The 14,763-nt window shown below is 39.6% G+C and overlaps 1 protein-coding gene across 2 annotated transcripts; it reads left to right on the top strand.

Moving 5' to 3' along the window:
• The first annotated feature begins 1,265 nt into the window (after positions 1 to 1,265).
• Positions 1,266 to 13,644, top strand: LOC119018792 (phosphatidylinositol 5-phosphate 4-kinase type-2 beta). 2 transcript variants are annotated; one of them, XM_037096763.1, is made up of 10 exons: positions 1,266 to 1,899; positions 5,371 to 5,468; positions 6,949 to 7,045; positions 7,153 to 7,305; positions 7,583 to 7,729; positions 8,698 to 8,736; positions 9,219 to 9,332; positions 10,606 to 10,873; positions 11,204 to 11,307; positions 12,477 to 13,644. In XM_037096763.1, the coding sequence occupies exons 1-10, from the start codon at positions 1,756 to 1,758 to the stop codon at positions 12,555 to 12,557; spliced, it is 1,245 nt and encodes a 414-aa protein (XP_036952658.1). In that variant the 5' UTR covers positions 1,266 to 1,755; the 3' UTR covers positions 12,558 to 13,644. The 2 variants fall into 2 exon arrangements, with proteins under 2 accessions (XP_036952658.1, XP_036952667.1); XM_037096772.1 differs by having other exon boundaries at positions 1,270 to 1,899; positions 10,606 to 10,867.
• The last annotated feature ends 1,119 nt before the right edge of the window (positions 13,645 to 14,763 follow it).

Here is a 14,763-nt window from a genome sequence, read left to right as displayed (position 1 = left end):
CAATATATAATATAAAAGTATATTGACAGACATACAAGACTGCAAAAACTAATCAAACTACACTATAAAACAGTAAAAACAGGAGGACAGACAGAAGAAAGAGATGAAAACATAAACCCCTGTAAAAAGATGTAACTACACTGTAAATGTATTCGTAAAGAGTCAGCAGTTCCTTGAGGTACCAGACAGAGATTCTGCAAAATCACCCTCCAAACCATGACTGATGTAAACATACTGCATACGACTAACAGACATTTGACTAACTGGACATCTGACAGGGCAAACAGAGTGCCAGCAGGGTAATGGTGATTATGGTAGTATACCAGAAAAATAGTTTTCTAATTAGAACATGTAGAGAAAATAATTTAATTATAAGGAATTTTGTTCCATTGATCCAGTGTTTACAGGGTAATAATTAAGTAATTGAATTATTCATTCCCATAAAGCCTGGGGGACTCACTGGAGACAGAGCAGCAGAGGGTGCAACATCCCAACCTTGGGTTCAGCTCTAAAATACACGTACCATGATGTGATTCATAAGCAACTGTGTGTTAGCTGTTACCTGAAACACCTTTGTCTTTGTTTATTAAATAGGTTCTCTTTCATATTATATTAATGTTTCTCATTTATCTGTAAGTGAAACTGCAACTTGATTTCCACAGTGTTTTAATTCATTTAGACCTCCTATCAAACAGAGTGCTGGTTAAAGCCAATGTAAATTCTATAGACAGGGTCACATTTTGTCTGTGACAGCATTGTGAGGTGTCCATCGGTGCATAGATTTGTATGCACTCACACCTCACCTGTCAGCCTCTAGTTATTGCCATAGTTGGATCTGTCAAGTCACCTATTATGACCAAAAAGCGGTTTACAACCAGAACTATCTACATTACTTAAATTTGGGCATCATCATATTCACTGGTGTGGGTTTTTTTTTGTTTGTTTCCTTTTTGAGGTGTATCCCTGGTGGTGTGTATGAGACTTTTAACAAAGCATTAAACATGAATAACAACATGAAGGTTTCATGTTGGTAATTTTCTCAGAGAAAATACAGTTGAGTAAAACATAAAATATGAAAACTCCAATGTCTTTTCAAACATCTAACAGAGGGGCTGTCTTGGTCTGTGTGTTTCATTCATCAGTCCTGACTACAGTCCATCTGCCCCACTTGTCCTGTGGGTTACCTGCTCCAAGGCAAATTGTGGGAACCCCTGCAGTTCTGCCGGTGGCCTGCTGGGGGCGCTGTTGACTGTGTAGTGTAACCGTGTAACACAGACGCCATCTTGAGGAGACCCCGAATGCAGCGCTTGTTGGTGGTGATGACAACAATCTCAGGCGCATCATGATGGGATTACTCACTTACAAGTAAAACAGCTTCACGTCAGTGTTGGGTTGCAGGGGTTAAAGGGAGACCAGAGGAGCTGTCCGGCGACTGCATACTGCTCCAGGCTTTTATTTTATTTATTTTTTTGCAAAGGGAGAGGCTGCGCTGTAGCCTGATGGCCGGCTAGCTGCTCTCTGGACTCCACCGCGGCCTGCTCGGGAGGAGGAAGGGTGGTGACGGCGCAAAATGCTCTACCGCTGACTCCCAACAAGACAGTTATCCTTCCCAGAGACTCACTCCGAGTTGGACGACGAGCACGATGCACTTATAGATTTTTAAACGCTCTTAACTTTCCGATTTTGTTGTTGTGTGTAGAGGCTCTGAGCGACAGCGAGTGCCGTCTTGCGTTCCCCGAATTCCCAGCCTGAGACATGTCATCCAACTGCACCAGCGCAGCGCCTGTAAGCGCTAGCAAAACCAAGACGAAAAAGAAGCATTTTATAGGACAGAAAGTGAAATTATTCCGCGCAAGTGAGCCCATTCTCAGCGTTTTAATGTGGGGAGTCAACCATACGGTAAGTACGCGTTAAATGTCTTGCTGTCGCTCGTGAGTACTTTGTTTATGCTGCTGTTTTGATTTAGCTAGCCTGCTAGCCTGTTAGCCAGCTGCCCTCATCTGTCAAGCCACCTTTGATGCTTACAGTCGGCTATGAAATTAGACTATTTAATGGACATTCGCCAAGAACTGGAATCAGTTTGCATGGACGGAAATCTGCTGGCTGACTCTGTGCTGACCTGGTCGTTTTCATTCAGTTTGTAGCGAACCGCTGCTTCCTTGGTAAGCTAGCCGCTGTGCCTGAAGCGTGCGTTTTGCAGTAAAGTGTCCCTGTTTAACTCTGCAGCCGAGGAATAATTGTCACAAAATAGGCATGTCCGCGGCAGGCAGCGCTTTTTTTACTCAAAGCACAGCGTTAACAGTCTGTCGTCATAAATCATGGGTGGTGAAATGTTTTGGAGCCAAGTCGTGATCTGCGGCTGTAGTGCAGGCATGGAGTGGGAGGGGTGTGACAGGCAGCAGGTTACACAGATTTTCAGCCCCGCAGCTGCAGACAGGAGCCCGTCTATTGTTTAAATAAACCAGCTTTTAGAGTGTATTTGCTGCCACAGTGCTCGGTGCCGGCATCCCGTTGCAGCAGGTTATTCCATCACATCATTTCCCCTATAAATAGAGCAGAAAAATATATCACATTCACTTTTGGCGAGGCTGCTGCCTCCAGCAATGTAAAGCACAGTGAATGGCAGATTGGCCACAGTGATGGATGGAGTGGATTTGCACCAGCAGTTTGGTCTTGCCTAATGTGCTATATACACCTACTGACTGTTTTGCCTGACACCCACTTCTGCACAGTTCTGATTGGTGCTTGAAAAGCTGGCTCTCAAGAGTAACAGAAAAAAAAACTTTTTTGATTCGATTTGAATGAAAGTGCACCTGTTATCTGCAGTGTGAGTTCACTGGCACAGTCAGATGTATCCTTTCTGTTTGGTTCCCTCATCAGCTGAAGTGCACCTCTATCTGATCAGCACTGTTGTGATCAAATGACAATCTTGCTCTTCTGTCAGGCATTAATTAAGTCAGTTATTGGTAGTAACTCACACTGTAAAAACTACTGACAGCCACAGCAAATGCAACAGTTTGACGGTGAAAATGCATGTGTGTGTCAGCATCAGACACTCTGATTGCTTACTTAACATGAAAAACACAAACACTAGCAAAAGAAGGAAAAAAAGAGACAAAACGCACACAGCCAAGGAATTAAGGAGGTAGTTAATGATATGGTTATCACTGCAGCATCTCCAGTATTCAGTGGGTGAACTTTGATAGTGGGTGTGTGGGTGCAGCACACACACAGGCCTGGTGATTTGAGGTGTGGGTGGGAAGCCAATTCAAGGCATCAAACAGACTACTCATCAAAGTTCCTCTCCTACAGCAGAGGTTTTATGCATTTTTAATGTCACCCTAACTGCGATGCTGCTGGAGAACTTCAGTTCAACATGGTGTCACTCAGTGTTGAGATGATGTTCTACACCACCTGTGTGATGTTGTTAATCCCTCCAATTTTTTAAAAGTTAAGTCAGCACAAAAGGGCCCGAGTGGAATCTGTTCCTCCAGTGCAACAAGTTAAGAAAGTTTGAACGTTACTGCACTGTTCTGTCAGTGGACCCATTCAGCTAGTCCAACCTATACTTTATTTTTGAGGTAGGTACCAATACCAATATTTATAGTTATATTTATTTAACAATTACAAATTAAATTATAAGACATTTAATACATTAAAAAAAAAAGAAAAGTTCAGCGCATATCAAACAGCATTTACATTGGTATCAGTATATCCACAATGGGGCCCAGACACAACAAACACCCATCAAAGAAACCACAGTGATGACACCTGACTGTTGAGTAGCCACACAACACTTGTGTCTTGGCCAAATAGTTTGACTTGAACACACTCCAAAGACTACTAGCTTGTACCTGCTGCATATGCATGAGAGAAAATAACTCTCCATACCACCAACTGATGGGAGTCTGTATCCGTCATTTAAGAAAGGGAGCGGCAAGAATCTGTGCTGCAGGCATATAAACTGTTGCTACGATGTAGCTGTGTTTTTGACACCGCTCTTGTTAATACAGCAGCTTAAGTCTGATTAGAAAACAAAGTTGCACTTGCCCCTGGCAGAGATGCGGAGATGAAAAATAAGGAGAAGCCGGGCTTAATGATATTACAGACTCAGGGTCATTCACTTTCTTTTTCCATTTCTCTTCTTGTGTGCTGATTTGCTTAGCTTAACAACCAATCAGAGTGATTTATCTTAACTGACAGGCTCTGCCATCGATTCAACAATCAGTTGGCCCAAAAGCCACTGACTTTGCACTAGTTCCAATGGTCCAGCATGCCACAACAACTAGGGGTGCTCACTCACAGCTCTGACATTCACAATCAGTCATCTAGCCAATAGTGTTTCTGGGCCCATAGGCCAGTATCGGCTGATGATATCAGCTGACAGATTATCAATCGGGCTCTAAATTTGGCATTATTTTACAAACATCATTATTTTAAAAATACTATGTTTTATTCCTCCCATAGTCCTACCACACTTACATTTACTGTAACTGCACTAAAGCAAGTTCATGAAGTTGGGAAACATTAAGAGATACCAGGAAGCTACTAGACTTGACTTTCCTTTTTGTAAACTTTATTCAAAGGTTACACTCCAAATGTACAAACAACAAAAACTGTTTTGATAGATTTGTATTCTCTTAGACTATGAATAAGATTGTTGTGTTGTAATTTATATAATAATTGTACAGGGAAAATATTGGGAGCAGATCATAATTAATGTTGGCTGTTTAAGAAGTGTGCGTGTGTTGTTTCAAGTAACAAAGTAATCTGGCTGACTCTCAAATTGAGAAGATCCAAACTAACCTTTCCCCCCAGTTTCACTTGTATGGCTGTTCTCTCAGTCTACAGGGAGGTTTGTTTGAAGTCCATCAGTGTGAGCTTTTGCTCTGGATGTGTTTCAGCAGATAAGATCAGAGTCAGGGGGCTTAGCAGCAACAGCAGCAGCAAGAAAAGCGGTCAGCCTGTTCTTTGGTCTTGGGACTTAATGATAAGTGCTGGTAAACACATGCAGAGATTTGGCACAATGTTTTGGGAGTGTCTTTTTTGACACTGAGGTGTGTTACATGTATTCACAGCTCTGCTCTATTGATTAGATGCATACACATATTTTTTTCTATCATAATTTGATGGTTATAACACATCTTGATTTGTTTTACTGGAACTGCACACAGTAGAGTACTTTGCGTAGGAGTCTGTTTTAGCATAATTTCAAACTGCCCTCGGTAAAACTGCAAAAGTCAATAATGCTGCTTTGGTTTCTGATATTCTGGAGTAGTTATAAAGTATATTATTGTGTAGGTAACCCATTTCTCTTGACTTTTGTCTTTTGTCTGATTCGTCACTTTCTGTCTCACTTCTCTCCTTCAGGTTAACGAGTTAAGTAATGTGCCTGTACCAGTAATGCTGATGCCAGATGACTTTAAAGCCTACAGTAAGATCAAAGTGGACAACCACCTATTTAACAAGTAGGTACATCACAGCTTATGCGCTGTCAGCAGGACAGTCTGTTAAACACACTGTATCTGTAATCCACGTGTAATTAAAAAAGGGTAAACCCACCTCCACCTGCTGCCTCTCCAGAATGACTGACTGACTTTCCATCTTTATTAAAACGCTCATCGGTAGTATATGAATATATCTGTAATAAGTAGAATGAGGGATTGTGCCTTTTTAAAAATGCTTTGCACTCATCTCATCACATTACAGAAGCAGCCTTTCTCTGAATAGCCTAATGATGTCAAAGCTCAGCTGAGTACTGAACTGACCAGCTTTGCAATACGCATCATCCTCATGGCAAAGTAACAGTGCAGGGCAGAAGCAGTGTGCTGTTTTATTGAAGCCTTTAAGGCTACTCATGTGTTCATCCACAACAAACAGACAAATATGAAACTTAAGTCCTGAGGACCCGAGTGGACAGAATATTGTGAACACTGAATAAACAGCACATAGACTCTTAAGTAAGTCTGAAGTGCATTGTATCTGTGTGTTGTCATGATTTAGGCGAATGCTCTCTTTGACATATTTAATAATATTGTAGTTTCTGTAAGTGATGCAACTGCAGAGAAATTTAACTGAACTAGTATAACCGTACTGACTCTGATTTTTTTAAAGCAAATCAAATTTCGTAGCATGTGATATCTGAGCTATTTTTCATATTTTGTAAGTGTTCAAAACTTAAGAACAAAATAGATTCCATGTGGTCACTGCCAAATGAAATACAGGATGTACTAAATGAAGTATGTATTAAAGTATGTATTTACCATTGCAATGTATACATATCTTTAGTAGTGAATGAAAAATGATTTCAATGCTTTCATTCACATGTCATAAAACCTGTTTTGTTTGCTGTGAGAAATTTGAATGAGCTTTTGTTAAAGTTGCTTGGTTTTCTCTCTGCACTTCAAAATGTTCTCATCCAGCAAACCTGCAGCATTTAAAGTTATGTTCAGAATCCACAGAAGAACACTTGCATTTGGAAGGTAGCTCAGTGCTGTAAATGTCAACTTTGTGTTATATTTTTTGTGCAGGATAGGGCTGATTATTCTGCTGATTATTTTCGCCAGTTAATAATTCATCATTTAGTTAAAATTGTGAAGAATTTTCACAATCACAATTTCCTGGGTTCTATGTGCAGGAGCTTGCTTCTTCTGCCCAGTCAACAGTCCAAAACACATTTACTGTCATAAATAAAAGCAGCAAGTTCTTACATTTGAGAGGCTGAAACCAGCGAATGTTTGACGTTTTTGCTGCAAAAATGACTGAAAAGATGAACCGATCAATAGTTGTCAGTTAATTTTATTTATAGTCTAATCATTGGCAGCTCCAGTGCAGGAGCCACGCAGTTGTAGAAAAAAATCTGACAATCAGCAAACAGCTCACTTTCACTAATGAGCTTCTGAGCTCCTGTTTGTTGTGCTGATGTTGACTGTGCCTGTTTCTTGCCAGAGAAAACCTGCCTAGTCGCTTTAAGTTTAAAGAGTACTGTCCCATGGTGTTCAGAAACCTGAGGGAGAGGTTCTGCATTGATGACCAGGACTACCAGGTGAGTTACATCTGCTTACAAGATACAAACTTTGATGGATTAAATTGAAGTTGTTTTAAGGCAAAAGAGGAACCTAAATGTCTTGTGTTTTTGTTCTTCTTTGGCAGAACTCTCTGACGAGGAGTGCCCCACTCAACAGCGACTCCCAGGGTCGCTTTGGCAACCGCTTTCTGTCCAGCTATGATCACCGCTTTGTAATCAAAACTGTGTCCAGTGAGGACATCGCTGAGATGCATAACATCCTAAAGAAATATCACCAGGTAGAGGCTCCTCGTACCACCACACACCACACTGCACATACAGACAGACGGAATCAAAAACCTGAGTGATTTTAACTAGGTACTTTGATATCTGTAATTTGGCCAAGCATTCAATCTAACATCATGCATGCCTGTAAATGATGCAGCACTGTGGTAATGATATAACTGTGGAGCAGTGCTGTGTCCAGTTTTAATCAGTTTTCATACTGTATATTTAATTCCTCACTCCCACACTTCCCTTTAACACACTGTGCTCTCCTCCCCTGATTGTCTCCAGTTTATAGTTGAGTGTCATGGCAACACGCTGCTCCCACAGTTCCTGGGCATGTACAGGCTAACAGTGGACGGGGTAGAGACATACATGGTGGTGACCCGGAATGTATTCAGCCATCGCCTCACTGTACACCGCAAATATGACCTGAAGGTATGATATGTTGGTGTACTACAACACCAACGTGTAGCAATTTTCCCACTATGTATTTCTTTCAACCTCTGCCTACTTGCATGTGTCTAAAGGCAAAAAAACACTTCATAGATGACACAGCTAGCTTACCAAAGCTTGCAGCTACACTTCCAAACAGTAAGAGTCCACTAAGACGATCAACTGAGTTGACCCAAGGTAACTCAGACAGAGTTGGAGATGTTGGGTTTATTGATTATGCGTTATTGATTGATTTCTACCTTTTATTGTTGAATCCCTGAAGATTTTTTTTGGTGAACTCTGGAAACTTTATTTATGGTAAATATTTTTGAACTTGCCCAACCATAACCTGCATAAAGCCAGCCATAAAGTCAAGCCATTTGAGGAGGAATTTGAAAATATGAAATGATAGTTGTAGAATTGTAGAATCATGACACCCCTGAAATGTTCTTTATTCAGGGACACTTGGATTCATTTGAAGCAATGTTTTACATGTTAAAGGTTTCCCATCCAAGGAAGACAAAAATAAAATTCTGTTTATTCAATTATATGATAATAATTTTATTATGTATTATGATTTATTCATCCCAACACTTTGACATCTGGGTTGCTTTAGATAAATGGAGTGAATGATTATTTCTACTGTACTATGATTTACATCAATCAATTGTAAACTGTAATGATGATTACAAATCTTGCTCATCAACAAAGAATATGAGTTTGTGTTTAATATTATGGTACACAGTTTACTTACCAATAGATGTGAACACAGTGCACACAAAAAAACCCTCAATAGCTTCAACCTCTTCTCCTGCCAAGTATTATTTGAAGAAAACAACAGTACCTTTTCAATATTGACATTTTAAAAAGACCCTGTCTAAGATAGTGAGTAATATGCTCACAATGCCTCTGATGTACCTTGAGCTGCTTTCAATTCATTCTATTTTTACTCTTCTTTTCCTGGTTTTAAGGGTTCTACGGTCTCAAGGGAAGCCAGCGACAAGGAAAAGGTGCGTCTTATTTCTGTGCAGTGACGGCTGCTGCTGTGATGGGATAAAAATAAAGGCCCTCAGCTCACCCCCAGAGGCAAACTTGTCAAATGACAGCTAAATTAAGTAGTTCTAAGTAAGCAGATGTATTCTAGTAATACCTCATGCTGGCCTCATGCTGTTGCTGTGTACTCTGTTGTATTTGTTTTGTGTGTGAGCGTGTGCTGTACTGACAAATGTCAGTGTAAAATGATTCACTGTGAGTTGTTGGAATATGATTTTCTCTCATTGATGGACCATTGATTTCATAATTATCTATGAATTTGTCTTAATCTGACTGTGCATTTTTGTGAAATACAACACCACGATGCACTTATGGCCCTGTGACCTTCTATCCTCCTCACAATCAAAGAAAATATTTAATAAACTAAAGTATGATGTTAAACCCAGAAAACCAACATACCTGCTGCTTTTTAACACCGCCATATTTTCCCCCTCTTCAGGCTAAAGAACTCCCCACTTTTAAAGACAACGACTTCCTGAATGAAGGCCATAAACTACAGATAGGAGATGACAACAAGAAGTACTTTCTGGAGAAGCTAAAACGGGATGTAGAGGTAAAACGCATTTCCAGTTTTCCAACTAGTTTGCTGTAGAATTGATGAGCTTCAAAGTGTTCATAGCTTGGCTGTGTGCTGTGATTTAAACTGCAGGGATTATCTGGCTCTCCTTCATTGTACACACAAAATATGTGATTGTTCTTTTTGCATAGGTAGCCCACATAGTCCAATAACCTAGAGTGAGAAAAATTACATAATGACTTTAACATGTTAAAACTCACCATCTTATAAATTGCTTTTACTCAACTTAGATTTGAAATAACTGTAGTCTCTTATGTCATTAGTTTCGCTATCAAACTGCATTAATCTTTGTGATACTAAAGAATGACTTGAAATGCTGGAGTGTGGAGTGGAGTGCTGGAAAATGTCAAATACCAAAAGCTGACATTGGTTTTCTTCACTTCTTATGTGTAACATAATTTCAATTACTGTATCATCTTATATTGAATATATGAATGTTAATATATTTTATTTAGGTAAAGTATTTCAAAAAACATTCTTATCCTTATCCATTATATTCTTTTAACACCACAATGATATTTTATCATCATATTATCTCGATGTCAGGTATTGTAAGGTTGCAAGTATTGAAACATTTTGTACAAATGACAGTGTGGTTCTTTGTCTTTAAGTGAAACCGAACTGAGGTTACTAGGACTTTCACAGTATCAAAATTTCACTTCACTACTACATTTTTTGTGGCCAAAAGAATTCTCATTAATGATGTTATTACGATATTTATAGAAAGATGTGGAGGTGAAGAGTGAGTCTGTAACTGTACAGAAGCACACAAAAAATACAGTTATATTTATTGAATTGTAAGAAGGCAACCAGTGGCTAACATCTGCCATCAATACAATGTCACTATTGTTATCATAACAATATTTTATTTTTTGATTATCGTGGTTATCATTAATACTGGGACATTGTAATGTAATTCCAATACACTGTTTTATTTGATTAAAAATAAATTAACTTAAGGTATCCATCTAGTTTGCAAACATCATGTTTTTACAGTCTAGATGACTGTTATCATAATTTATAGTGTTCTGTTTTTTTTCTGTTATGATCAGTACCATGTTGTTCAAAGTTCAAAGTGATCATTGAAAATGTTTACTCTGAAGGACCTTTTCTCATGAGTAAAATGCCAAACGTATTCAGACTGCTGTGATGTTAATGTGAACCGTATCATAACTGAGACATACAACTGTGCAGATGTGACAATGAGGCATTGCATTGTCCTGTTTTTTTTTGTGTACGTTTGTGTCAGTTCTTGGCCACCCTCAAGATCATGGACTACAGTCTCCTGGTGGGCATCCATGATGTGGAGCGGGCGGAACAGGAGGAGATGGACGTGGATGCCGTGGGAGAGGAGGAGGAGTACGAGAACGATGGAATGGGCGGAGGCGTGCTCACCGGCTCCTTTGGCACGCCACCCGACAGCCCTGGAAACCCTCTCAACTGTGGAGGATTCTTCGGCCCTGGGGAGTTTGACCCCTCTGTGGACGTTTACGCAATCAAGAGCCACGACAGTGAGGGTCGGCTTTGATGTAGCTGTAGCTTTAAATTTAGTGTTGGCAGCTAATTAGATGACCACTTGTCTGGTTGAGGAAGAAGAAGAAAAACTATAAGAAATGGAACACATAGCCTTGATTTTTTAATGTGTTTAGTTTTACATTTACCCTCAATTAACTTCTTTATCAGCCAAGTTAAGAGCACTCAAAACTGAGGAGTGAAATGGTCAAGGCTGCAGTTGTCATACAACAGTGGTAGAAATAAGTGTCCCACAGAGAAGACGGAAGCTGCAGCAGCTTTTATCATTTATTTTCAGGTGCAAGTAAAGCCTTGTGATGTGTTTCTTATGCCAGGTGCTGTGAAGAAGGAGGTATACTTCATGGCTATCATCGACATCCTCACGCACTATGACGCTAAGAAAAAAGCTGCACATGCTGCCAAAACTGTGAAACACGGGGTGAGTGACATGACCACATCATAATCCATCCGTCTGTGGCCGAGTGCAGAAGATTCGAAAGGCGCTAAATTGGCAGTATTAAATAAATAAAATGACATTAAACAAATAAACATATGAACACATAGTGAATTATTAAAACTTAAACTTTAGTAACATATAAGGTTTTTTCATCATTTTTTTTCCCGTATTGGATTAAAAATTCCGTTTCAAAGTCACTTTAGATGACGGTACGATGACGGTAAGTTTTCACTAGTGCCCGCCCCCTTCCCTTTCAGCCAATCACATATGCACTCAGCCTCCATGCGAAAGGGTCATCTAGCTAGCTAGATCCAGTTAGTTAGTACACCAACTTATTGATTATTGTAATGTACATGTTTGTTTATTTACAGCAGCAGACTGGAGAATAACAATAGTGTGTTATTACAGTGTTAACAGAAGCTAACTGGATTTAGCCAGCTAAAATGTGTTTGTGGAGCTTGTTGATAGAGACTAGGAGCCTGTGATTGGCTGAATGATGAGACAATAATGCCCTTTATAATGAGGGTGTTACTTATTTCATACCATCTGCCTTATGTATTTATTATGGAACACTTTTAGGTGCCAACAGTCATTTTGTACAGTTAGTACAATTCCCAAAACAGTACACCAGCAGTTTTTCCCACACATTGACTAATTCATGGCAATGTGCTACAGAATCTTTTTTTTTTCTTTTTTTGACACTACATTAAAATGCATTATATGCATTCAGCTGCATTTCCTTTCCGTTAAAGTAACAATGTGGAAGCTTGATATTTGGTGCAAGATGGCTGGCGAAAGCGACCACCACTTCTTGCTCTCCAGTCTGTGGGAAACACTGACTAAGTCACTAGTTGATTGTCAGAAGATCAGTCATTGCATCTTTTGCAATTAATTAATCATAATTTATCAAGCACAAATGCTTAACATTAGTGTCCAGCCTATGAAACAAGTGGAGATTGGCTGGTTTTCTCACCCAAATGAAACACAGCAAATGCAAATTCGTGGCTGTGCATCAGATCCCAGGTCTCCTGGAAGGGGATTTCACTGCATGTAAAAATAATGAACTTCAGAAGTGATGCTGTGCATGTTTTTTTTTTTTTTTTTGTCTAATTTTCTGCCTCTTTTTTTTTGTGTGTGTGTATGTATCTCAGGCGGGAGCCGAGATCTCAACGGTGAACCCGGAGCAGTACTCCAAACGCTTCTACGAGTTCATGTCCAACATCTTATCATAGACTCATCTCCCAGTCCAGCCAGTCACTTCCTGTCATAGATCTGTCAAATGCCACAAACTTATTTCTCTTCTCCCCCACTTCAGTGTAGGTCAACCCCCCCCCACCTCTCTACCCCCTTAAAAAACCTACCAGTATCCTCCTACAGCCGGAGACCAGTCCAGCAGGAAGGATACACCAAGCCTGTTACACTGTCCCGCACAAACACACAACAGTCGCCGCCACCGCCGCCTCCTTGGCTCCATCATCCAATGCAAGGAAAACTCGTGAAACCCCTTACTGAATTCGGAACAAGATCCCGACAATCTCCCTGTTCTTTTTTTAAAAATGTTTCTGCCTCCCAGTCCTCCTCAGCCACCTTGTTACTACTCACGCCAGCACGGAAACTGTCTCACTAATGCCTTGAACAAGTGTGTCAGCTTCAGCAATTAACAGTCTGTTAGTACAGTCTCTTAAATTTCTGTTCATGTCGTTGTTCTTATTATTTCTATTAGACACAAACACACACACGCACACAGATGTAAACAACTCACACAGATGCTGAATGGTCAGATTGCATGACAAACTCTTTGACAGTCACCATCCAGCTTCTCTCTCAGTAACAACAGAAAAATGAAAAGTACTGCTGACAAATTGGAATGACAGGGAACAAACACATTACTATATAATGGTGTATTAAGTAAATGAATGCAATATCAAAAATGCATGGCTGATGTGTACATGAGACTCCACCAGTAAGTTGAAACATCAAACCACTGAACTTCGCATCTGAGTGTTACGACTAAAACGACAAAAAAGAGAGAAAAAAAAAACTTGGTGTTTGAATGTTACGTTGCCATATTGTTTTTGAATATTTTGACATTTTAACCGTGAGCTTGGTGGAGGTTGGTCTAAGAAAAAAAAATTCACATAAAAAGGGGAATTCTGCAGCAAATACTTGTTTATTACCATAAGGATCATTTTTATATCTTGTTTACATTAATGTAGCAATTTTGTGTTTGTATACAGTATTGTTTTGTTACCAACAGACATTAGAAAAAAAGTTACTTGAAAATGATTCATTGCATATTAAAGGGAGTTTTATCTTGTTTTTGTTGTTTGGCTTTACTTATTTGTAGAGTAACTGCCCCTCAAATGCCAACCATATGAAGCACAAGGCTAATCTAATGGGCTGCTCATGAGTATGTCCTTGAGAGACTGTTTTTCTTCTGTATGTACTTACATTTTTATTGTTTTCCTAGATCTGAAAAACAAAAGCATGAGCACAGATAATGTTTATTACATGTCTGTCATAGGCTACTAAGACCTGCGTCAACTTGCAGACTACTGCATCCGTCATCTGGTTAGGTTTAATGTGGAGTATATCCAACCATAGTTTGGCAAGATCTGATTAAAAGAATGACCCTTTGTCTCAACTTGGTGGTGTGGTTAGATGGTACAGGATGACTTGAGTGTGTGCTGCAAGAATGCTACAAGGTGGACTTAGAGTAGGGCTTTTTAAAGACATCTCATTAAAGCTACTAAAAGGAACTTGCATTTGTTGTAGATTCTTTTGACAAAAGGTGACAGTGGTGAAACAAAGTAATCTTTGGTGTAGTTCCGTCCAACAGGGCACTGAGGGACTCCTTAATTCATCCTCTACACTCTGCCATAAAAAATAGTTTCCATTTCATGACTTGTACGACCTGACCCAGTGACAGGCATTAAAAACAACCATTATACCTCCGTACAACTAGCCAATCATCTCACCGACATCTGGTCCTGTTTGCTTGTATAGGTTATATGAAGGCATCAGTATTAAATCAACACTTTTACAATCACTTAAGTTTGTTGTACATTAAAGCAAGAGTTAAAAGGTCATTACAGCACATTAGATTAGAGGGCCCAATCCTAATGTTTCCCTTAAGGCTTTAAGCCCTGAACCTTCACAGATTTAGCTGATCAAACTAGTAAGTCTTAGAGTGAGAGAGTCTGCGAGGGCATTTTGACATTAATAGGACGAGGACAACACTAACATATCACAGGTTTCAGGGGGAAGGGTCAATAACATTTCAAAAGGGTTTAACTTTTTTGGTGTTTAATTTAAGTAGAGAAACTGTACAGGACACACTGTCAGATGATATAAAGTGATTTAGATTATTTCTGTTTTCTACCACAGAGCAATACCAGCTCTACAGCTCTACTGCCAACAATTTTAGCATCCCTAGTC

The sequence above is a fragment of the Acanthopagrus latus genome, chromosome 1 (assembly GCF_904848185.1).
Source record: "Acanthopagrus latus isolate v.2019 chromosome 1, fAcaLat1.1, whole genome shotgun sequence".
NCBI lineage: Eukaryota > Metazoa > Chordata > Actinopteri > Spariformes > Sparidae > Acanthopagrus > Acanthopagrus latus.
Note: the sequence above shows the minus strand (reverse complement) of the source record. Positions and strands in the feature narration are given on the sequence as shown.